Source organism: Octopus sinensis, linkage group LG4 (genome assembly GCF_006345805.1).
Source record: "Octopus sinensis linkage group LG4, ASM634580v1, whole genome shotgun sequence".
Lineage (NCBI taxonomy): Eukaryota > Metazoa > Mollusca > Cephalopoda > Octopoda > Octopodidae > Octopus > Octopus sinensis.
In genome coordinates, this window is record NC_043000.1 from 58,780,899 (window position 1) to 58,807,666 (window position 26,768).

The 26,768-nt window shown below is 31.2% G+C and overlaps 1 protein-coding gene across 8 annotated transcripts in view; it reads right to left on the reverse strand.

The window, feature by feature from the left end:
- Nucleotides 1-26,768, reverse strand: part of LOC115210193 (nipped-B-like protein) — a 140,093-nt gene that overhangs the window by 22,218 nt on the left and 91,107 nt on the right. For all 8 annotated transcript variants that reach the window (XM_036502006.1, XM_029778661.2, XM_036502005.1 and 5 more), the window contains 19 exons: nt 26,530-26,636; nt 24,842-24,928; nt 22,777-23,008; nt 21,820-21,974; nt 21,201-21,281; nt 18,969-19,069; nt 18,442-18,586; nt 17,518-17,600; nt 16,160-16,289; nt 11,474-11,617; nt 11,169-11,207; nt 10,365-10,460; nt 8,422-8,627; nt 6,740-6,842; nt 6,232-6,330; nt 4,517-4,663; nt 4,219-4,353; nt 3,229-3,330; nt 254-307 (listed from right to left, as the gene is read on the reverse strand). In XM_036502006.1, coding sequence (XP_036357899.1) covers nt 254-307; nt 3,229-3,330; nt 4,219-4,353; nt 4,517-4,663; nt 6,232-6,330; nt 6,740-6,842; nt 8,422-8,627; nt 10,365-10,460; nt 11,169-11,207; nt 11,474-11,617; nt 16,160-16,289; nt 17,518-17,600; nt 18,442-18,586; nt 18,969-19,069; nt 21,201-21,281; nt 21,820-21,974; nt 22,777-23,008; nt 24,842-24,928; nt 26,530-26,636 — 2,246 coding nt within the window. The remainder of the gene's footprint in view (nt 1-253; nt 308-3,228; nt 3,331-4,218; nt 4,354-4,516; nt 4,664-6,231; nt 6,331-6,739; nt 6,843-8,421; nt 8,628-10,364; nt 10,461-11,168; nt 11,208-11,473; nt 11,618-16,159; nt 16,290-17,517; nt 17,601-18,441; nt 18,587-18,968; nt 19,070-21,200; nt 21,282-21,819; nt 21,975-22,776; nt 23,009-24,841; nt 24,929-26,529; nt 26,637-26,768) is intronic.

A 26,768-nucleotide genomic window follows, 5' to 3' on the forward strand; every position in this document is an offset into this window, starting at 1 on the left:
GGAGTCACAAAAGACTTCAGTTTTGATCATCTGTGACAGCAAATCTCAAGTGAGACACTTTTAGAGTATCACAACACATTTAAGTTATCTAAAATGGTAAATGCACTACTGTTGGCAAAATTATCAAAACAATATATTTATATACGGAGTTCTGGTATTTTTTAAAATGTTGAAGAAAAATAACATTTTAATTATATTTTCTAAAATATATAAATATTTTTTATTAACAACAAACCATCAAGTGACTACTCACATTTTCCAACATTTGTTCAAAGAATTCAATACCAGAATCCTTGCAAGCTGCAACCTAAAAATTAAAAGAAAATTTCATAAAGTTATAATAAATATAGCATCATAATCAACACCATTTATTATATTCTACTTATGTGTACGTGTGTTAACTTTTACCTGATTTCAGAGCTCATCTTTTATCTATTACTTGTTTCAGTCATTTGACTGTGGCCATGCTGGGACATCACCTTGAAGAGTTTTGATGAAACAAAGCAACTCCAGAACTTATTTATTTCTTAAAGCCTAGTACTTATTTTATCAGTTGCTTTAGCCAAACCTCTAAGTTACAGGAACATAAACACACCAGCACTGGTTGTCAAGTGGTGGTAGGAAACAAACACTGACACAAAGACACACACACACACACACACACACACACACACACACACACACACAGATGATGACAATGACGATGATATATATATATATATATATATATATATATATATATACACACACAACGGACTTCTTTCAGTTTCTGATTACCAAATCTACTCACACGACTTTGATTGGTCTAAGGATATAGTTGAAGATACTTGTCCAGGTTGTCATGCAGTGGGACTGAACCTGGAACTATGTGGTTGGAAAGCAAGCTTCTTACCACACAGCCATGCCTGCACCTTTGATAAGACTCTTGAGGAAGTTTCCAAGTAAGATACTTATGCCACTGGTCTTCACATTGATCCATTGTGCAGCAAGATATACTACATAATTAAATGCCACCATTGCTGAATCAGTGTCAGGGAAAAGTCATAAAAGACAAGTATTAGTGCAAAGCTCATAGGAAAGACTATCCAAACTGAGTGATTTGCCCCTTGTGCACCAAGTTTACATTCAATAGTCATGGACACAAATAGAAGAGAGAGACAACTGGTTTAACTAAGAATATTCCTTCTGAAACAAAAATACTTGAAAAACCCATGCACTAACCAAGGCAAAAGAAAAAAGATCTCAGTCTCTGTCTTATGAAGATAACACTAATAATGAGGGCAAAGTCAAAAGCAAAAAGAATATTTCATTTGTAGTCACCCATAATCTTAGGCAGCAAGACATCTTGTATTTGGTCAAGCAATACCTTCCATTCCTACATCAATCATCAAATCTCAGCCAAATAATTAAGGAATCACAAATTATCAACAGCTGAAGACAACCAATAAATCTTGAAAGTCTTTTAAGAAAGGTGAAATTCACATCAGAAGAAATCAGGCAAGTAGCTAAATGTGGAGACCTTCATTGTGGAGTGTGTGAAATAACTGAACAGGGCAAAATGAAAAGGTTCAAGAATGAAGATTAACACAAATATGAATTGCAAAACAAAAAATTCACATTTACTGCATTACATGCCCACAATGCAATGGGAATTATATCAACTAAACAGGATCAAAATTAATACGTTGGATTAAGATACATAAGCAACAAATCAGAGATTCATCTCTTAGAAATGTTCCCTTAGAAATGAAGATCTATACATTTATGCAAATAGAAAATTCAAAATAGCCCCATTTTCAAAATAAAGGAGGAGAAATGATCAAGTATGAAAAACAAAAGAAGAATACTTATTAAGAATCTTAAATCTGGAACTAAACCAGAAATAGTCAATGCTGCTACTAAAAATACAGATTACCCCATAAAAAATGTTTGAAATACTGTGAAAGCAATTACACATCACAAATGCATCTTTCCAAAAGATTTGTCATTCGTTTTTTTTTTGGTTTTTTTTTTCAAATCTTGTAACTATACTAAGAATCATTTTAAAAACTACTTTTTAAATGTGTGTGCTCAATCATGCATGCATGTGTGTGGATATCATTAGCACCAGTTTAATGTCCGCTTTTCTGCGCTTGCATGAGTCAAAATTTATTGAGCAGATTTTCTACAGCCAGCCTCGCCCATAGCCAGGTATGCTTTTGCAGAATATAGGAAATGAATGACACAGCTTGTATGACAATGACGTTCATTTACAACTACCATGCAATATCAAGACAAGGGACACATACACATAGTTGATATTTTCTAATCAAAGATAGCTATCAATGACTGATCTCCTTCATTATCTTCAAGGAAAAGGTAAAACAGCTACAACCTTGAAATTATTTGATAGACTAGAATCATCATTATTGTCCTGATGTTCACTATCCCATGCTTGCATGGATCATATGGAATTCAATGGGGCATTTTTTTCTATCACAAGATGCCCTTCTTGTTGCCATTTACCTGTTTTTATATTAAGTAATGTCCCTTTGACTGGACATGGCTTCATAAAGACACACCTGTCGAACAGTGACACACAAAATACATGTCAGGTAAAGGAGACACACATACACAATAGGTTTCTAGTTTCTACCTGGCAAATCCACTCAATGCTTTCATTGACCCAGTGCAATAACAGCAGACACTTGCCCATGGAGCCATACAGTGGGACTGAACCCAAAACTATGTGGTTAGGAAATGAACTTCTTAACCAGTCATGCCTATGTCTAATCCCTTATATAATATTTTATTGACTTTATAATGTCATAAATGTTGAAAAAATTTTGCAAAACAAGAAAAATGCCACATGTAAAAGATTTACAGAAAATTCAATGAAGAAACAAAAATTATCGCATTTAGGCCAATAAATGAAAGTAGTGCAAGAAAAAAAAGAATGAAAATAAAAAATAAAAATATATTAAATCAGATTGCCGTACATTTGTATTTGATCTAATTTTATTTTGTCTGGAACTATTAACTCACAAACCTTGCTTTCATCAATTAACATGAAAAGAACAAAAATGAATACTTCTAATCAAGAATATTACTTGAAATTCTCTCATTAACATATTTTTCAAATAATATATTTTTTAAATCATGATGTTGGAAAAATGAAAATTGTAAATGACTGCTTGAATAAATAAAAATATGGAATTTTGAGTTCAGTAAATATCAAGAAAAACTCACCACTTCAGTAATATTCACAACTCGCCGTAAAAGTTTTTCATCTGATTCTTTCTCTTTGCAAGGAGTAAACCACATTGTTTGGAAAACTTCACTGACTAACTTCTGTTCACAAAAAAGAATTTCAAAATTTTTTATTAATAATCAGTCATGTATGATATTCAAACTTAGAAACAAAAGTAATGTCTCTCAATTTCAGATATTTTACATTTCTTCTTAATAAATTACTAAAACTCAAAGTTTGTTAAATGTTTATCTAGTCTTAATCAAAATGCAGTACATGTTCACATGGTTTTACACAGTGCATATAGCGATTTTTTATTGGTTGACAGATAGAAACACTGAACAACAAATAGTTTTAATCATCATCGTTTAATGTTTGATTTCCAGGTTTGCATGGGTTGGATGGTTTGACAGGGGCTGGCAAGCCAGAGGACTGTGCCAAGCTTAACTGTCTGCTTTTGCATGGTTTCTATAGCTGGATGCCCTCCCTATGTCAACCACTTTACAGAGTATGCTGGGTTCTTTTTTATGTGGTGCCAGTTTTCTTTGCTGAAATTATAAACAAAGCCAGTGACATGTTTAGGCTCAGTGGTCCAGGTGCTTCTGACTGACAAGACAAAACACATTGAAATGCTGGTGTCTCAGAATCCCTTGAACAAATCAGCCAAGCATGTTATTAACATACTATTGTCATAAAAATGAGTTGTTCTCTGACACACATAACAACAACTAGCATATTTGTGTTTGAATCTGCTGGAACATATTAAGAATAACTATGCAAATCATCATTTCAGATCTCATTGTACATAGCACATGACACAATTTAATTCCTTTAATGTGACAGATTTTAGCTCATTTTTATTCATTTATGAACCCAATTTAAAATGAATTATGACAATTATTTTCGGCAACAAACATCAACTAAGTGTACAAGAATTACTTCCCACCAACTTTTCCCACAAAATAGAAAAAGTTATGAAAAAAAATTACCTTTATTCCTTCTTCATCATTTACCCTACGTATCATTTTTACACACATTTCAGGTATTTTATTAAAATCTGGTTGTTCCAAACATATATCTTTGAAAATTTTGATTACCCTTTTGCGAACACTGATACCAGTATCCTGGAATAATATAAATAAGGATATGTCACAGTTTTAACTCCATTACACTCCACATTTTCTTGTATTACTATCATAAATTAATATTACAGAAAAACTGAAATAAAGGTAAAGACAAATTATTCTGATGAAATCAAATTATTAAAACAAAAGAAAAGAAACTTACCAAAATTCTGTCACATAACATATCATAGTACTTAGGGATGAGTTCTGGACGGATCAAAATAAATTTACCCACTAGCTCAACTGCTGCTTCACGTACTGATGTTGATTGATCAAGAAATCTGCCATGGACACCTCGCTGCATATCATCCTGAAAAACAAAATGCAATTTGAATAAGTCATCCACCATTAATCATCATTTTTATGTCTATATTTTCCATGCTGATACAAGTGGGGAAAATTTCTTGTGCCAAACTACTACAACTGGATGCCCTTTCTGATGTCAATACTTTTCAAGAAAGACACTTTATTCCAATAGTTTTTAACATCAAATTCACATACATACATACATGCAAAATGGTCATAAATGAATTTTATCTCAAGGACAAAAACTCTACTGGGTTGCTAAATCATACAGAATCAAAATTGCTATAGACATGATAGCATTCTTTTACTCACTAATGAACCTAATTTAAAATATTTTATCAAGAATTACTTTCAGCAACAAATATCAAAACCCAAACCATATGGTTGTGAAACAGTTCTCTTCAACTCTCCACCTGAATTCGAAGACACTGTATTTTATTTTAACTATCATGCACTCCAGTTTGAATATTATTTCAAGTGGACAAGTAAAATGAATTTTTGTTACTCTAATTATATAGTAAATGGTAATTTCTTCCATGCTGGTCCTATTAAAAAATATGTAACAGCTCAAGATGGAGTAAAAAGTAGGAAAGAAATTATGAACCAACATTCCTATTTTTGGTAAAGCAACATATTAGAAAGTTAAAGATAAATTCTCTACTAAGTGTGCTTATGTCAATTCAAGTTCTGTACCTTTTGCACAGGACCATTATAGAAACTATCAAAAACTATACAAGGATTCAAGTCTTGAGCCAGTGGAGAAGCCTTTAGGCAGTTGCTTAACCAACTAGAAAATGCAGTCAACTATTCTTCAGATTACATACTACATTTTTTTAAAATTATTTTTAAGTAAAAGAGGAATCACATTGGGTAATACAGCATTAGATATATAAAAGGACAGGATGACCAAGGTTGGAACATCTTTTAATGATAGATCTGCTCTATTAGGGTCAACACTGAACGACAAACGATAAAAATTCAATGTAGCTAGCATGTGCACACAAACACACACACAATGGAAAGTTACACATACTTTTAATTAATCAAAAAAATTTTTGTCTGAATATTTAAGGTACACTCTCTACTTCTCGACTCTCTTTCTAAACTAAGAGATTCACCTCTCCACCTGAATTCAAAGTCAGTGTATTCTATTTTAACTATCATGCACTCTAGTTTGAATATTATTTCAAATGGACAAGTAATATGAATTTCTGTTACTCTAATTTTATAGTAAATGGTAATTTCTTCCACTTTTTATGACCAACTTTAGTAAATATACAGTTTTGATACATTAATACAATTGCTAATTTATTGCACACATACACACACACACAAAACAAATGCTGTATTTATCTAATTCTAATAAATATCATGAGTGATTATTTCCCAAATCCTAATTTAGAATTCATTTGAATGTTCAACATTAGACAAGCTAACTGAACTGTTTAATGTGAGACACTGCAAAAACTAAATCATTAGAAAATAATGTTATAAAACTTTTAAAAAAAAAAAGTAACCTCAAAGCTTAAAATAAAAAGCCAAAAAAGCAAATGAGAAAAAATTAATTTTTACCCGTGCCAAGATACTCGGGTCAGCTTCAACAACTGCAGATAAGCATTTCATAGCCTTTGTTCTCACAGCAACAGCTGTTTCACTAAGTACCCGCAAGATCTGTAAAACAAAATATATAATTTTAAAAGCTGAAACTATATTATCAAATAAATGTTTTGCTAAAGTTTTACTTCATCATAATGATTACTTATTATGATGAAAAACTGATCAGAAAAGATATTCATTATAAGAGAAATATAACTCAAAATATGTTTTATGAATAATATAAAATATTCTGTAAAATGTTTCATAAATACTAAATTAAAAATAGAGACTTTTATCTCAAATTAATGATACTTAAGAATTTGTTACACACACACACACACACACACATCCATCCATGCATGTTTATATATATATATATATATTATATATATATATATATATATATATTATATATATATATATGAATGAATGAAATTACATACAGCACTAGAAATGTTAGAAATCCTAAATTCATATATCATACCTGAGTCAAATATATATCAAAGCTCTGTGCAAAAGGTCTTTTTGAACTCAAATAACAAGCTGCAAGACAGGCCTCTTGATAAACAAGTAAGTAATTTGATGTCCTGTTTACAAAAAGAATAAACATGCTTTGAATTTTAAATGAATTTGTACATTCATCTTTTTCACTCATATTTGCTAATTATTTGAATTTTATAACTCAGAATCTTCAGAGCTAAATAAAGATTGGAATTAATTCAATATAAACATCAATTCTACATACAGCTATCATTTGTTAGATAGAGTCATATGAATGCTCTTGTTGTTGTTTTTTCATTATGGTATTCTGGCTTGATCATAACCTATCTTAAATAGTTCTACATATTGTCTATTATATTTGCTTTAGTTATTTTTAAAAACTTCAAATTTTTATGTCTGAGCTTATTTTGTTAACTCAAATATAAATTTTTCATATATCAAACAGACAAACTTTACAAAATATCTTATTGAGGCAAAAGAACATATAAAATCTTTTTCATCTCATTCAGGTTTCTTCTGACAACTCCCACAAGAATAAAGGTAGTTGGGCTATATAATCTCTCAAGTATTAAGCCTCCACATCCATTGATGTTCTCAACAAACTAAATAATGTTATTCTGAGCCTTTATGTAATTGCTCAACTTGCTAGCAACAATAATTCTCCTCTCTCTCTCTCTCAAACCACACACTACCAGCTTTAAAAAAAGGATTTTTTGGATAATTTAGTTGCCTTTTATCACAGAGGTGCTCAGTCTTGAGGCTAAGCAACTCTTCTATTCCAAGCTAATGAAGGAGTCTTTTAATAGTTGCTAGATATAACAGTTAAATCTTGAAATCAAATTCTACCATCTTAAAAAAAACGACATTTGAATAATACAGATCTAGATACACTAAATCTGGAAAAATAGATGGAATGGTTATGTCTAGGACACCTTTGATCATAGGATGGCTTTGCACAATCAAACCTGACCTGAGGCTAACCACTACCTCATTCTCACTCCAAAAAAGTTTCCTCCAAAATATGAAAGTATGCTTTTGTATGTTCTAAATCCATTCTCAAAACCAATAATTTATTTCACTAAATCAAACTACCATTATCCGAAACATCAACATCCTTTAATGTTTGCTTTCCATGCTGGCATGTGTTGGATGGTTTGACAGGAAATGACCAGTTGGGGAGTTACCCAGGTTCCAACCATTCATTTTGGCATAGTTTCTACAGCTGAATGCACTTCCTAATGTCAACCACTTTACAGAATGTACTAGGTGCATTTCATGTGACACTGGCATAGGCACCTTTATGTGACACTGGCATAAGCACTTTTTATGTGAGACCAGCACTTGCAAGCCCTCAAGGGAAGGACCTCAGAGCTGAGAGAGGGATGTAGAGAACATACCTGTATGTATGGATGGATGGCTACAGTTTTACTTAGCTTGACATGTCTTCTCAAGCACAGCAAACCACCAGGAGTCTCAGTCCTTTGTCATCTCCTCTGCAAGACCCAATGTCTGAAGATCCTTTCTCACTATTCCATCCTAAACTCAGGCAAGAATATAATGCAGTAATTTCTTATGAAATATAAATAATCAGTACTAATTTAGAATATTTTATTATCTAATTGAATTGATAGTTTCAAAATTTCTAATGCATAAAAGATATGATACCTCACAGTTCCCAATGGTTTGGGATTCACAGGAACCATTGACAGCAAAAACTTTTTCTTTCTTTCAGAACCAGCCAAGATTTCTGCTAATCTGTCTACTTCTTCAATATCACCATCTTGTTCTGCTCTAGATCCTTTCTTTGCTGACTTTTCAGCTTCCATATCCGTATCCCGATACCATTGTGCAATGTAAAATGAACGAGAAAACTGTAGGAATAAACAAAGCATTAACTGAAAATTTCCAAAAAGACTTCCTGCTATTGTAAATATATTTCAACTTCTCATACATTCATAAATCTTTTTCTTACCACAAACAATTATAGAATGTTTTACAATAAATACTGTACTGTTCAGGCAGACATTACATGTGGAATTTTACATGAAAACTCAATGGGAAATGAAAAAGAAACTGAAAATAAACAGAGTATGCAAATTTTTAAAATATCCTAAGAATAGGACTGTCATTTTAGGACAATCAAAAATTATTGTTATTACCAAAGTTTCTTCATCCAGCCTAAAAGTACACTACCTCCATTTACTTGGATTTATGTTCACAACCTTCACTCACCTTTCAACAAATTTACTGAAAGAGGGTGAACATTAACTTCACTACTCTCACCTTCTTCTCCAAGTAAAAGTTGAGGGGGAAAAAAAATCAATGAGGGCTTATTTGAAGAAGAAAATGCCCATTTTGAATCCTTTTATTCATGTTTTTCACCAAAGCCACAACACAAAGGAAAACTGCCTGCCCTTCCTAAACAGATGGCAGTGAAGTGGTTTTCACAATGGAGTTGGCTGACAGCTAGTTCTGTCTTACACTGGTTAACAAAATGAAGTTACTAACATCCAGACACCGAAAGAATGCTGCTCATCATGTGTTTTTTCTTTCTTTTCCTTTCTGGTTTCTCAAGTAATATAAAATTATTTGAGCTCAGAATTATCAGAACCCACTTTGGTTTTTTTCTGCTCTAAATACCCCCCCCCCACCCCTTCAAATCTTATTTGCTGTGAAGCAGAGGAAATTTAACCAAGTTGAATACAGAGTCAAACTAGAAATATGTTTCTGCTAGTTTTCAGGTAACAGAAAATATAACAACTTTTTTAATTCATACACTGTTCGGATAAACCATTCATTTGAGTTCAATCTCAGCTACAATTTAGCCCTAATATATGTGAATGTAATATTTTGAATAGTTGTTTTGGTTAACATATATCCAGAAAGATTTGTAAAACTTTTTGAAGGTTTTTCAGAAAATAACTGTTTTACATCAATCATCTTAATTTGCAATATCTTCATATATAAACTCTTATTCTTCTTGTACATCTAGTGATATTTAAATTTATATTTCATATCCAATGAATTTTTCAATGCCAACCACTTTACAGAGTAACCTGGGTGTTTTTTTTACATGGCACCAGCATGTAAAAAATAGTAAGACAAGACCTTAAACTGAGGCAGGAGTAGTATTGAGTGGGTTGGCTTCGTGCCAAATGATGAGAGATTAGAGTATGAGTAGACAGTCAGATATAGGTGCCTTTCGGAAAAGGAGATACATCGTTATCTCAGTTGGAGAGAGAGAGAGAGAGAGAGAGAAAGAGAGATGGTGAAGATACGATTGGGGGGGGGGGCTCCACCACTTTTTCTTTCTCTCTCTCTCTCTCTCTCACACACACACACACACACACACACACACATTGTTTAGGAAAATAAATTTTTATTTTTTGCATTACTTAGATTTCTGAGTGTAGCCAAGATTTACTTACATGGTTAATGCTTTTGAGAAATACATGAGCATCACACAATTACATTTCCCTCCAATCCATAAGAGGCATTAGAGGTTATGTAAAATTAGTATGTCAATATTTTTAAAACTTAAGAACCTATTTCAACAAAAGGAAATTGTATCTGATAATAATAAACACTTGACAATTAAAACATCTTACCAATAAAGCTCGTTCTCTCTGTCCATGCTCAGCAAGATAATCTAATAATGCTCTCTGTAGGCTTTCTGTTTGCCTATAATCTTTATCCATATTCATCTACAATACAATAGCATTGTCAAGAGAAATCCTTTCAAATTATAATTTTTTGAAACATAATTAATAAAACATTTACAAGAAATTTAACTCCAAACACAAAAGTCTACTCACTAAGATATATGTTTAGAAATATTGAAAACATCATAAAAATTCTTTTTATAAATTATCAAAATGGATTGGAAAAAGTAGTTACATAGTATAAAACAATATTATTTAACAATGACTTAATTACAAACATTATTTTCACTTATTGATAAACAGAAACTTTTCTTCATAAAAATAAAATTACAATTTTTTGTAAAATTGTTAAAATTATCTTTAAATATCTCTTAATTTTCTTGTCTTTATGCAATTTCAACTTTTAAAAAAATTCATTGAAAAGTTTGGTATATAATTTCCCATCTTAAATTACAAGGGTGGGCTAAAAAGTTCATAGACTAACTATGAGGAGAGAGTTAAATCAAATATAGATCAACATTTCCCATACATTATATATACAATAATCAACATTCAATCTAGACCCAACATTTGTGGATTATAATAATGGTTTATTCAAAACATCAGGAAGTTATTAATTCAAATGTATAAATCAATATAAGTAGAAATGCCATAAAGATTTGTTTTTATAGTAATAGAACAACTGTATAACTTTCTTTGATGACAACACTTAAATTTTTAAATAATACAAGAACAAAGAAAATAATTTACCAATGAAGAATCTTTTCTGTCCGGACCTGAAAACATCATCTAGGGGGGGGAAAAAAATTTAATGTTTTATTCTAAATGAGATCAGTTTATTCAGTATATTTATACAGTATATTCAGCATATAAAGAAAATATACATTGATCATAGTTAAAACAGAGTATGCTACAAAATATGGTTAAGTTAATTGTATGAAGATGACATGTTCCATTTATGGAATACAAGCAAATTTAAATTTAATTGTTAAATTTCAAAAATCTCATAGAAAAAATCAAAAATTCCAAAGACAAAAAATGTCCTGATTAATTACCTTCTCAACAATATCGTTTACAGTTTCCTGATCCATGTGACTTGATATTGCATCCCTACGTAACCTTGCCGCAACAATACCAAGATATTCAAGTGAAGCAACTCGCAGTGACATGTCTGTGGATTTGTTACTAAATTGCTGCACCTAAATGTAAAAAATAGAATTACTTAAAATCCTGAAAATGTAAGTATTTGGTATATTGAAAATTTTATAATTGTGTAGTTTTTCAAAGGTATCCAGCATAACTTTAAATCATTTATTTTTCTAACAAAAATGTTTTCAAAAAGTCTGAATTACTATAAATCAGTAGTATTATTTACGTAGTATGAATAACACACTGTATACATGCAACAGAAAGATTTTTATAGTATTAAAACAACAACAAAATACAAACATTAAAGCAATATTTTAAATGATGGAATTTTTTATACTGCATCTTAGTAAAGATGAAACTTTAAATCAAAAATTGTTAAAATAAAAGGATAATTCTCTAGCATCTAACCTATTTAATAAATTCTTGTAAACTATCAGATATATCATTATCCATCCCAATGAAAGGTACTCTGACCCTGGTGTTGAAAACAACTTCAAATTAAACTGTCCATCTAATAAGCATAGCACAAAGTAGTGAAAAAAAAGAACATATGCTGATTTTGAAAGATAAACAAAGAAAGATGTAAGAAGAAAATTTTTGGTTAGCTAAGAGTTTAATACGAAAAGCACAGAAACTAAAACACCATAAGTGCAAAAGTTATATAGAAACAATTGCTGCATTTATTATTACCAAAAGTAAGGTTAATCAGGTCAGAAGTAAATAAGAAATTGCAACAGTTAGTTTATAAAATGGAGATTAGTAATGATTTATCAAAATACTTAATAAGCATCATATTGTTATAATTCATTTCAAACTTTGGCACAAGGCCACAAACTTTCTGAGAAGGTATAGTTGATTAAATCAGTTCTAGTATTTGACTACTGGCTATTTTATCTTACTGAAGAACAAAAGGCTTATCCAACCCTAACAAGAGATAACTAAACACTACACAGCATTTTCTGGTGTTATAACAGATTCTGCTATTGCTCACCCTTCTTAAAAGAGTATATCAAAACATCAAGAATGAAGACAAAAATGCAATAGGTCACATAATTAAATGTTGTTATAATTGTTGTGTAGAACTATAGCAGTGGAGTAACTTAATTATTTAATAGCCCACAAACTGCTTAGCTTATTATTGATCAGATGCAATACAATTCAGATACAATCTAAGCAATTGTGTAGATATTGTCATATTGCTTATTTGAAATTAATTTACTTGGTTAAGGACTATAATCAATTAATTTTCTTGTTATGAACATCATGTCTTGAGAATCAGCATCAGCATCGTTTAACGTCCATTTTCCATGCTGGCATGGGTTGGACGATTCGACTGGGGTCATTTGATTTTGGTGTTGATGTACTTGACTCAATAGGTCTCCTCAAGCACAGCATGTCACCCTACGATCCAAGGTACTTTTGAGTGGGCTGGTTATGCAACAATGGCGAAGGTTACAGCTGCGAACTCACTTTATTTGCCATATCTTCTCAGTCACAGCATATCTCCAGAGGTCTCGGTCTTTGCCTCTGTGAGGCCTAACGTTCAATGGTCGTGCTTCAGCACCTCATACCATGTCTTCCTGAGTTTCCCTCTACCCCGGATTCCACTGTTTGGAATGTTATTCAAAAGCTTAAAACATGAAATGGGATTGAGATTGTAGATGGTGTGAACTTTGGAGTAGTTATCACATATTAGTAATCAGAATAACTTGTATAAAAGAAATCTCATTTTGATTGTAGCCTTTAAATGTGATGTGGTATCTTGAAATAAACTACTTGGGTTTTATAGATGCTGTTTTAAAAGATTTACCAATGATGAGGACATTATCTGATCAGATTAAATAACAAAACTAATGTATAATATATAAGGATACAATATTTAAGAGTATTTAATGTGATAATATTTTTCAATTCCCAAGTATGTACTATCTAATGTGGATGGATATGCAATCTGAGTTAAAAAATAAATTTGCAAATCATTACTTATAAAACTTAAAATGTAACTAACTGCAGACATTTCCTGTGTCTATGAACTCCTCCAACCACCAGTAATTATTTAGGCACATAGCATTTTACATGAAGAACTTCTCTTAAGTCATCCTCTTTGACTTTAAGGCTCACAGTTTCTCTTATCCTTTGCATTCCTCTAATCTGTCTGTAACAGTCTTTATCCCTGACTGACACGTAACACTAATGACTTCTTTGCCACCTCTCCACACCAGTCTTTACCTACAGATCATCCACATCTACTGTATTTCCTGATAACTACTCCATTATGATAACATATCACACAATGCTAACCTTTTGGTATTTCTAATTTGCCAGAGCTCTGCTAGTTTATACTGATTACCCCAGTAGAAAATATATTTCACCTGTTTAAAGTATCCTCCTACATATATACCTCCACATCCCTCACACAACTAAAGCCCCTGACAACAAATTCCCCTAAGAGATTCACCTGCAGATGTGTTGCAGTAGTACAGGTGAAGAACAAGGCCTACAACATCAGGAAGAAGCTATCCACTCGGATGAACTGGAGTGCTTTAACTCACCACAACAATGCCTGCAAAATAACCATCAGAAAAGCAAAAGACATCTTCATACATTTCACAGCTTACAAATGACTCCCATCTCCCAAAGTGAAGAGGCTCTACCAGCTGAATCTTCCTATCCACCAGTTTTAAGATAATTCTGTCAACTCCCAATTAAAAAGCTTTTGCATTTCCTGCCTGTATACTACATTCACACAAAACTATCATTTTCATTCAACCAATCTTGGCAACTATACACACAGTCACCAAGTGTAAAAACTCTAATGGTTGATTCAACCCAATTAGACAATCAGCCCTGTGAATGTCTTTTAAATCTCAAACAGTATATGCATAGAGTATGCAACTAGCTTGCTGGACAAGCTAACTGCATTCTTGGCCCATTTGTTCCTTCACAACTTGTCGTCTTGGATGTGTTTTACTTCCCAGGAACCCCACTTTAACATTTTCTGCAACTCTTCTTTCTCAGAAGTGCTATTCTCTAAAAATCTCTTTCCCATTCATGTTTTTCCACCGGATCTTGAACAATAAAAACTTAAAAGGAGCATCTATCTTGCCAGTTTGGGAGTATTTAAAGAAGTATAGGCACCGCCCATCTGTCACTAATAAGCCCACTTTTTTTTTTTAAATTGTAAATGCATACGTAATTATTTTACTTTAAACATTTGATAATGAGCTGCAACATTTAGGGTCGATGATTTAAATATAGAAGAATTATTCATCATCACCAACATCAGGACAAGAATATAATAACTAATTTTCTATACTTTTTTAACAGCTGAACTAAATATTGCATATTGCTAATTCAGCTCCCATCCTACATTTAAAAATTATTTAAGACCAGAGTAACATTCTAATCCTTCTAATACAACAAATATTTAAATGTATACACATTTAACTAAAAATACAAGTTCATTCAGAAGGTATATTTTGTATGAATTATTTAACTAAACATGAAGTTCCTGAGTTAATGATAACTTATCTTGAAATAAAAAGCAGCTCATACCTAATTACTTTACCAATTCATTGAAAACCAAAACTGGAGAAAAGAACAAGACATCAAATTATATCTTTTCTTTATAAGAAAAAGATATAATAAAAATATTATAAGTAATTTTTAAAAATTATAATGGAATAACAACATAAAGTTTTTTAACTCCTTATAAAAATAAAAATATTTAAAAAATGTTAAATAAGTGATATATTCAGATAAATACACAATGTATTGTAATGATCTGAAATGTCTCAGTATCTTAGTTTGTATTATATATACTGAACATATACACTAAAAGGTTTTAACCATTATGATTAATAATTCTATTGACTTACGACAAATTAACAATTAACTATATCCTTCTTAACTATAATATACTTTTCTCAACTATAATATACTTTTCCAAAGACATAAACCTAGTTTTCTGCTGTCTAAGTATGTAGATATGTGCGATTTAAGTCTGTAGAGATGTACCGATACACAGACACCGAATAGCCTTCTAATGCAACTCAAATTGTTTAAAAAAAACAGCATCAAACATTTCAAGGTTTGATGAGTAATACAAGTTGCTTTCTTCTATCTTCTATCAGCAAATTTTTAATTACATCAACTTTTTTCAAAGTAAGTTCAACTCTGGATATTATCTGCTTCTAGTTTACATTTCTTTTCCCAAAAACTAACATCCATTCACATTTAATGAAACCTACAAAACGCCTGATGACCAATTCTTAATCATCTTGTAAGTTAAAAGAGAGACAGAGAGAGATAAATTACATATTAAACACAAAAACATGCATCCATATATTTATACTTTTTCTCAAACCAATTTAGGTTTGTGTGTATTAGTGTCATACTAAGTTACTAAACTACAAAGCTTTTATTCTAAACCATGTTTACTCTAATAAGATAACAGAATATATGATTCAATTCAGTTTTCTAATAACATAAATATTTCTGAAGCAGAACACCAGTTCAAGAAAAATAATCAATACTTAGCAATATTGACAACGCAAAAGTAAAAAACAATTCTTAAATAACTCAAAACTTACAAGGATTCGCCCTAAGAGACTCAATAAAAGTTCTGATGCAGGCCATTCAGGTTTATTCACTGTTGAAAGTAAATCCTGGACAAAATTTTCAAAAAGTGGGCGAAAATCATCTTCACTTTTTGCAGTACACCTAAAGAAACAAAACAAAATATTTTAGAATTTTAAATATATGGTTTATTGACAAACATTCTAAATATGAATCACCTTAACAATGGGAAATAAAAGTTTAAAATCAAGCTAGTTAAAAAGTGGATTATTCTCCAAATAAAAAAAATAAATTTCCAATAGTTTCAATAAAAAGCAATTTTCATCAGTTTTGCACTGAAGTAGCTCAATACATTTTGATAAACATTTATATTAAAAAAAAAAAACAACAACTAAGAAATAAATTGTTTGTTTTTTTCTCTCTTTCACACACATATAAATGACTATTCGCTTACATTTACCCCAAGAAAATACTCTTTATAGTAATATACTGTACTGATAAAGATCTAACTCCTTACAGCACTGCATATTTATTTTATTTTAATTAAAATTTTGGCCTGACACTCCAGCTTTTTTTATATATTTTATTAGAATAAGTCAGATAGTAAATAAGATAATTTTAATTAAAATTTCTTGGTTTGCTACATCAATTATGCTAGCACTATATATATATATATATATATATATATATATATATATATATTTATAATAGGGTCATTCCATATGACCTTATGGTATAAATACAGTTGTTTATAAATTATTTCTGAGATTGGTTGTTACCATATTTAATGTCTAGAACTTTTAAAAAAGTGGAGTAGAATAAAATATGCAGTATCAAACAATATTTGTGAATTATTTTTTTCTTTAAAATTTCTATTAATCTATGTCCAAAACTTATATTTCTGCCCATTCACTTAATTTGTGTGCAATCATTCCACCAGGTGACAACAAATGTAGCTTTGTTGATGTAGATGATGATGATAAGACATACTTAAAAATGTAGCTTATGACAGCTGGTAAAGTGAAATAATAGTATTGTCATCAACTAGAACTGTTTGTTACCCACTGGATAATTTATTCAAGCTCAACTTATTAATGCTTCATTCATGTTTTAAATACACTGACACTCACTTATATGCAGTTAGATGAATCAAATAATCAAACAATGATATTCCCTCTCAAATAACATCTCTGTCATCTTCATTACTGTTATTATCATTATTAACAGATAAAAAATAAATACCTGTAATTAGTAAATTAAATATTTAATAATGATTTAGTTAATAAAAGAAGTTTACAAATTCCTATTAATTTAATATGTATGCTTTACTGCGAAATTACATCTAGAAATGTAGAAAGACATTGTTACATACTTTTTTAAAAAAACTGATAGAAAGTTATATCCAGTCCGCATTGCAGTTTCATAAGATGTTACAATTAACACATCATTATCAGTCTGAAATAGAAATACCAACATTAAAACAAAAAAGATAAATTTGTTCAATTTTGTTTCCCTCTTTTCCAGACATAGTATATCTAGCACTACATCTACCCCAATGACCATCGCACAGAATCAAAGATAAAAGCTTTCACTAATTGCTTTCCATGCCCATGTAATTACAAGCAGATATAAATACCTTCTCATCCTTGACACAATGAAACATCTAGGACTTACCGCAAGTCCAACACCCTAACCACCAATAATATTGAAATGGTAGAATACTAAAATAAGTTAAGGCATAGTTCTAAAAGTGCCTAAAATAGAAGGCAAGCTTATTGAAAAACTTGAAAGCAAAAAACACACACACACATGGTAAGGAACAGAAAGATAGAGCAAAGTAGTGGTGATAACTATTTGAACATATGACAAAAGGGTAATGCGCAATTTATGGAAACTTCTGTAAGTGGGTTTTTAATTATAACTGGGACAAAGAAGGATTAAGATGTGACACTAAGCAAGAAACATACACTAAGAAAAAGAAAGAAAAATGTAATCTACACTAAAATAAATCAATCCAACCTGTAGTAGAACAGGCATACTACTAATGATGGTGACAGTGTTCAGAGTTTTTGTTTCTATTGCTGGTTCCTGGTTCTCTTGTTTGAAGATTGTATTTTCAAAAGCAATAAAATTCATGCTTAGAGAAATTAAACAGTATTTTCTAACAAACATTATAAAATAATAACCAAGTTCCTTAATTTTAGTAATAATTGCTGATATATTTTAAAAGGAAAATTTTGTAAGCCCTATTTAAAATTTTTATTTTAGTTTTTTATTTGTAAAACCTTTCACATACCTTTCCTTTAGAATTTTTTTCCGGAGCTTTTTCCTCCCCCATAAATTGATTCATTGCTATTTTTGGTTTGGGAACTTTTACAACACACTGGATCAACTGTAAAGCAAGGGCAGTTACCATTTGAATTGATTCTTCTGCATTTAACCTAGAAACAAGAAGAAAAATTAGAAAGATAAAATAGATGTCAATGAAGAATCTTAACAAAAGCTTCACAGACTCAAAACAAGTGCAAAATAGTTTATCAGTTCATTATTGTAATTCTTAATAAATGTTTAGCCTTACTTCTTGGATTTTCTTATAGAACTAATCTCACATTGAAACACTTTACCTACAAAAAGGTAACTTCAGATAGCAAGCAAAGCTGTTCATACACTCCTATCTACTAACTTATATTTAGAATACGCATGCCATTATTAATGAAATGTTATGAAGTTATGTAAATATATTTTAAGTACAATTAAGCTATATACTTCAAAATGATTAAAATTTAATTTCATGATAAAAGTTTCAAAACAAAAAAAAATAACCTGTAATTCCGAAGATTTCGTTTGCTAGATGGTAAACGAGCAAGAGAAGCAAAAATATCTTCAAGAATAAGCTGCCTGTGTTTGTCATATTTTGAAAAAATCTGAAAAATATATGTTAAGTATTGAGATAATATTTGTATTTAAAAAGATACAAAAATGTTAAAACAATCATTTAATACAAATTTTTCATCTTAGTATTTTTCTGTACAAATGATGAAATTTTCTATTTTTGAAAGCATATGAAGTATAGGTATCTTATTTGCTTTTATTTCACCACTCACAGAGAGATACAAGTCAAAGTTAATCCTAATGATTTGAATGCAATAGGTAAGATTCAGAGCTAGCTGGTAAAGTCTGTGAATGTCTGAACCATAGATGAAAGATAATGCAATAACTCCATTAAGTGTAGTTTAGATTAGAAAGCAATTTATTTGAGAAGTATATCAAAATGTGAACCACATAAAAATGTATTTTATATAATAGAATGTTGAAATTGTATATGGATTAAGAAGACATTGTTGAGTGTAATTTATAGTATGAGTTGATATTCCTTAGTGAATTTATTCCCTATAGCTATTAACTCGTTTTCATGGAAACAAGATTCTAATTTGTTTATATAAGGTTTGATTGAATGGGTTACAGTATAATGTCAAACAAACAGGGTATGTTGAAGATGTTGAATGTAACAGATAAATAAAAGTAAGGAACAGATAGGATTTTACTGAAAACTTTTCAACAAATCAGTCTTCCTAAGGATGTGATGGCATTACTTTTCTTTTAATTAATAGAGAACAAACTTACTGATGTATATTGTAGGGATGAAGGATAATATGGAATTATTTTCAGCTAAAAAAGTGTCTAGTGTATATTTGGTGAGATTTAAATGTTGCTGGCTACTGATCTATATAGTTGGATTTGCTTTCTTATGATTTTTCCTCATCTTGTCTGCTTTCTCCCACTTCAATGTCCCATCATCTCATGTGGCTTGATGTCAGTTTTCCTGTCACTTCTTTAACACACTCATTTATGGAAAAAGACACAGGAATGTCTGTGTGGATATGGAGTTATCCTTGTAACTACATGGTTTTGAATTTTGTCTCTTAGCATGACACTCTAAGCAAGTATTTTCCACCATAACCTTAGACTAACCAATTCTTTATGAGTGGAACTGGTAAGATAAAACAGAATGGAAGCTTGTCAAATGTGTGCACGTAAGTGCAAATACTGACATTCTACATCTTTGCTTGTCACTGCTTGAGAAAAAACAATGCTTGCATTCACTTTGACATTAAAACTAGTTACTCAGTGGAATAAAGAAATCTAATGGGGTTTGAAAAGACAATGGTTCCATATAGAAAACTTTTTTGGTTTTTCAACCAGAAGGCTTGTAGTAGCATGTTAGAAATAAAACCATACCCTCCTTTTTTAAAAAACAAAATCACTTATATCATTTAATACAAGTTACATTATGTCTGAATAAAAGGTAGAGTTGTCATGTCAAAAATATCTTTGGTCAGCAAATGACCTCGGATTATATAATAATCTTTTTCCAAGTGCCTAATGCTACACTGTGGCTGCAAGTTTTTAACAAATCAATTTATATCTGTTGCTAATAACATTCTAGGCTTTCATATCTATGTAAGAAACAGTTGTGGTCTTGCTGTTAAGAAGTTTACTGTCTGACCACACAGGTTTGAGTTCAGTCCCACAGCATGACACTTTGGGCAAATGTCTTTTACCATTCCCAGGGTTGAGCAATACTATGTAAGTGGATCTGATAGATGGAAACTGAAATAACTGTGTGTGTGAATGTGTCCCCTTGTTTTAACATCACTCAATAGTTGCAAATGAGTGTCATTTATTTCCAATATTCTATGGAAACACATCCAGCCATGGAGAAGTATAAACTTATGTGGACTGAGATTAGGGTTGGTGACAGGGTGTTTAGCTACAGAAAATCTGCTTCAATAAACTCTGTCCAACCCAAGCAAACATGGAAAAGTAGTTGTTGTGATAATAATGATGTGTATTGCTTTGTGGCATAATGGTAATATGTTAGACAATGGGAAAAAAGGATATGAGAATTAGTTATATGAAAAAAGAACCATTATACCACTATCAAATGAATTTAGATAAGTACAATAAATCTATAACACACTGCATCAATGATAATGATGACAGCAGTGGTGGTTGCAACAGCAGCAATCAAATGAAACATATTATATTACTTACAATAGTGACTAACTTCATGGCATTTAATTGCATTTCACTTATATTTTCCACAAAAAATGGTGACACACCTAACGTAGAAACCTGAAAAGGATGAAATGGAATTATAACCCAAAATCAAAACATTATTAAAAGTCAAACAAAATGAAGTATATTAGTGACATTAGTTAACTGAACGCATAAATTCAAATAAAATGATATCCACTCAAAGATACAGGCTTTATTTCTCATAGTTATATATATGACAAATGAGTTAATATAATTTTTAAAACAGATGATTAAAAAGTGATAAACTACAGTCTTCTTTAAATTGATAATATAAGATGTAAAGGAAACAGTTTCTTCCAGAATAAAGATAGCCACAACCTCGTTAATTTTTTTTACACATCTAAAATAACATACTTGAAATTATTTAAATATTTACTGAAATTCATTTCGGATTTGATAAATTTATGAAGAGAAAAGAAAAAATACATATATATACATATATAATCACATACTCCAAAAAGACATTCATATTCATAGTTTTCTTTAAATACCAAAGAGTTCATGCAATTCTTATAGATAGGATAATCAAATTTATTCATTTTATAAACTTAATTTTTTACAGATTCTAACTTACCTGTAGGACAACAGTGTCAGTAAGTTCTTGGATACTTAATAACACACCTAAGGCCTCGACTAGCTCACACAGTTTATTATAGAGCATGATAGTTAATTTATTTTTAACTATATGTGACCGGGATCTCTTGGCTTTCACACTGCCATGATAACCATCTAAATTAAACCAAAAAATCAAATATAACACTGACATTTTTCTTTCTTTTTTTTTTTTTTCAAATATTCGGATAAATACAATGAGAGAAAAACCAAGAAAAAATTTTATTAATAGAATAAAAGTTGGCTTAATCCTTTAGCATTTAAACTGGCCATATCCATCTCAAACATTCAGCCTGCTTTACGACTAAATCTGGCCTCTTACACCTACTCTAAAATGATGTTTTAAAGATAAAGCAATCACATCAGCAAAATCTCAAAGCCACGAGGTGTTGCATGATTAATTCAAAACCATGTGGATAAACAAGTATTACAATTGATAGAGTAATTTGAATGCTAAAGGATTAAACAAAAGTGTATTAGATTATATAATAATAATTCCAACCATACTTTCAATACTAACTTGGGGCATGAATGAACAGTTTAGTTCTGCTATTTTCATTACATAGATTCTATAACCTTAATACGAATTTAGAATACCAAACTGTTTAATCTCAACTTCCTGGTGAAAGGAAGAGTATCTGGCAACAGTAAAACTGCCTCAGCAAATTCCATGCAAGCATGGAAAATGGATATTAAAACAATGATAATCATATGTCATCAAAATCTGAAATTATGCTACAACTTTTATTTATGAAGCACAAAGTTGATTTTAGAAATCAAGATACTATTATTTAAGCTATGGACAGACATAAGCAATTTTATGACAAGGGTTTCAGAAAGATACAATGGTGCTCCAGCATGACCGCAGCTACAAGGCTGAAACAAATAAAATTCTTGACACAAAACAAAGTGTCCTTACCTTTAGCATGAGGATCTATCTTATAAACATGATCAAACTCTGGATAGACTGTATTCTGCAGCTGCCATTTCGCAAACAAGATTATCCTTTCTATCACATCTTCCAAATACACTTGTTTTGGCATATCTGGGGCAGTAATAATATACAGAGCTGCTAAAGAAGCATCCATACTTCGCATTATTCTCTCCATTGTAATTTCTCTCCACAGAATTTGTTCTTCATCTTCTTCTTCCTTTAAATATAATAAAGTATGCATCTTAAAACACTTACATATACTTTATATATTATATTATACAACAATACATATTACTGAAAGATTATAGGAATTTTAAAAATTATTTCTATATAAAAAGAGGTGTGGCTGTGTGGTAAGAAGCTTGTTTCCCAATAACATGGTTCCAGGTTCAACCCTACTATATAGCACCTTGGGCTACTATAGCCTTGGGCCAACCAAAGCCCTGTGAGTGGGTTTGGTAGATGGAAACTGAAAGGAGCCCGTCATGTGTGTGTGTGCCTTTGTATCTGTGTTTATACCCCACCACTGTTGGACAACCAGTGTTGGTGTGTTTATGTACTTGTAACATAGTGGTTCAGTAAAAGAGCCTGTGATAGAATAAGTACCAAGCTTTAAAAAAATAATTCTACTAAGAATTTTTCAAAGATGGTGCCCCAGCATGGCCATGGTCTAATGACTGAAACAAGTAAAAAAAAAAAGAAAAATTCAAAAAGTAAGAGAGTCTATGAATGCAGGTGAAGATATTTACACATCAAATTTAATAAAGACTCAAGTAGCAAAGAAGCCTCTACAAAATCACTCAACTGGTTTTAATTAACAGCCAACTATTTCTCAAATAATCCCCTACTTTCTTAAAGACCAATAAATATACTGAATAAAGTACTCCTGAGTATGCCAGGGAGGCAAAAAAAGGAGAAAAAGAGAAGGTGGGGGTATTCAGAGATTGAATACCAGTTAAACGATGCAAATTTGTCACGCAATTATTTTTCCTCAAGATGTATAAATGATATCAGAAAGCAATAGAAGCAATGGCTCAGCATGAAACAAACTCAAAAATCTCTAAAAAGTTATTTTCTAAAAACATAAATCAAAAATAAAATCAAAACACATCATTCAGAAATACTCCATATAAGTACAACACAGATATAAACTCTCTACTTATAGGCACAAGGCCTGAAATTTTGTTAGAAGCCTAATCAATTACATCAACCACAGGATTCAACTGAGAGGTTGAAAGGTAAAGTTGATCTCAGCAGAATATGAACTCAGAATGTAAAAGCCAGAAGAAATGCTGCTAAGTATTTTGTCCAATGCAGTAGCAATTCTGCCATTTTTCCACCTTAAATACAGACATAATAATGGCTTCAAATTTTGGCACAAGGACAGCAGGTTTGAGGGAGGGGCTAAGTCAATCAAATCAACCTTAGTGTTCCACTGGTACTTATTCTATTGACCCTGAAAGGATGAAAGGCAAAGTTAACTTCAACAGAATTTGAATTCAGAACGTAAAGACAGACAAAATGCCACTAAACTTTTCGCCCAGTGTGCTAACAATTCTGCCAGCTTGCCACCTTAAATACAGATATAATAATGACAACAAAAATAAAATCAGGAAATACAAATATTATCTCCCTTTCCATCATCACATCTGCACAAATTACATAAAAAAAACCATTTCATACACTAAAGTAAACTTTGTAAACCTGACAAAACTTTTTTAAAGGCTACATTACAACATTAACAGCTTAACAAATATCTCCATAAAAGATTCTACCATCACACATGACATTCTAAAGACAAATTAATCTCAAGGTAACTGATCAAGCAGTTTACATGTGCTACACATATGGGAATAAATGACTGGGCAATGGTAAAAGAAAAAAAAATTGAAGGTCATCTAATACCAAATGCATCACTTTAAATGAACTTTTATACTGATAAATATTAAATAATTCAAGAGAAAAGAATAGGTGATGGTACAGTACCAAAGGTGAGGCAATTAGAAAATTTACATAACTGTCAGAAACAATGCATCTTCGAAAACTATACCTGGTTTATATTTGGAGTTAATTTCATGCCATCTCGAACATTCCATTGTAAAATAGCCAATAATCTCACAAGTTTATCACCAGGGATCTACAAGAAAAGGGGAAAGAAAAAATACAAGTTAACACATTTTTAGCCTATTATTTTAATTTCAATAATTTTTTCAATTAAAAAGCAAAGTAACCAATTTTTTTTACAGGAAACCAGTATCAATCAAGCCATATCTGTTGATATATTGCTCTAATATAAGAAGTGATTTTGAAAGTCATGAAAAGAAACATTTATTTGTATTCTGCCTAAATATGTCAGTAAGAAGTAAGTAGTCTGGAATATGCAAAAGTTCATCTATTTTTTTCACCTGTAGTTTGGTCAGAAATAAGGGAGTTCCTCTTGAATTGGTGCAGGAAAATATGGTCAGAGAGGGATTTCTAGAGAATTAACATTTTGTACTCTTTTGTACTCTAGGCACAAGGCCCGAAATTTTGGGGGAGGGATACAACTGGTACTTAATTTATCAACCCCGAAAGGATGAAAGGCAAAGTCGACCTTGGCAGAATTCGAACTCGGAACGTAAAGACAGATGAAATACCACTAAGCATTTCACCTGGTGTGCTAACATTTCTGCCAGCTCACTTCCTTAATTAACTAACATCTATGCCGTACAGTACAAAACTTAATATTTTGTACTGTATGACACAATAGTTAGTGTAAAGTCCAGTGGAGGTTGATACAATATGGAGGACAAAAAAGGGAGACAGGCTGAATGAAGGTGGTATGTGACAAACTAACCAAATGGAGCAGAGGATGCTATAGTAGTGATAAAACAGTCTATCTGTAAACCACAAGACAGAATGTGTTGGTGAGAAATTTTATAGTAGCTAAATAGTAGGTGCTATTTTCTTCATCTGAAGAAAATGAGTCGTTGTGAAACAATCTTTCTAATGGTGGGGAGCCTTGTAGAGTGACATAGGATAATTTTGGACAAGAGTTATTTAGAGTGCACAGAGCAAGAAACAGATAAAGAGGCTTTTTTTGTTAAATGTACTATTTACAGAACCATCGTGATTTAGTCTAGTTTTTAGTCTATCTGACTTAAGGAAGAATTCCTATTTTCCAGCTGAATGGAAGGTTACCAAAAAGCAAAAGATTAAAATCAAATCAAAAACATTCACTTTTGAAGCATTAGTTCTTTTATTACACTATGTCCGGTTGGATGTTGTCTAACATTCCTACATCATGATCTAATGTACTTTTGTTAAAGAGATATATTCTATCTATTGATAGAAATGTTTAAGCAATTGTTGAACAAAGACAACATAGAATAAAGAAACTCTTTGGTCTTACTGGGGACAAGGCATCCACTCAAATGACAGTGCCATAAAATGCACTTATTACACTCAGTAAAGTGGTTGGTAATAAACAGGAAGATATCCCATCATAGAAGCTATGCCAAAAATAGAACATACAAGCAAAACATGACCCTAGATCTATCTAGGAGGGCAGTAACTCTGAAAAAGAACTGATATTGAACATGACAGCTTGTCTAACTCATATCAGCTGGGAAAATGGAAGATATAGGGATGGTTTTGGTGATGGTGATGAGGCATGCATATTAACAGGCTTTAGAAATCAGGAATAAACCTATAAATGGATGTTGTAAAATAAAAATGGCCTTGTATGCTCATAATTACCTGATTGAATACACCCATAGACTTCAACTTTGCTGCTTCACTACAAATCTCAGACATAACTTGCCTAGAGATTAATGACTCCGGTGGACATTCAACGTCATCGTCATCTAATAAAAGAAATGAAGAAATTTATAAAATAGAAGATACTGCCTAACTTAATAGTAATAGAAGGATTAGATATAGCTTTGCTAGATTAACTTTTAACTGAAACAAAAGGCTACATACTTATTTCAAGGTAT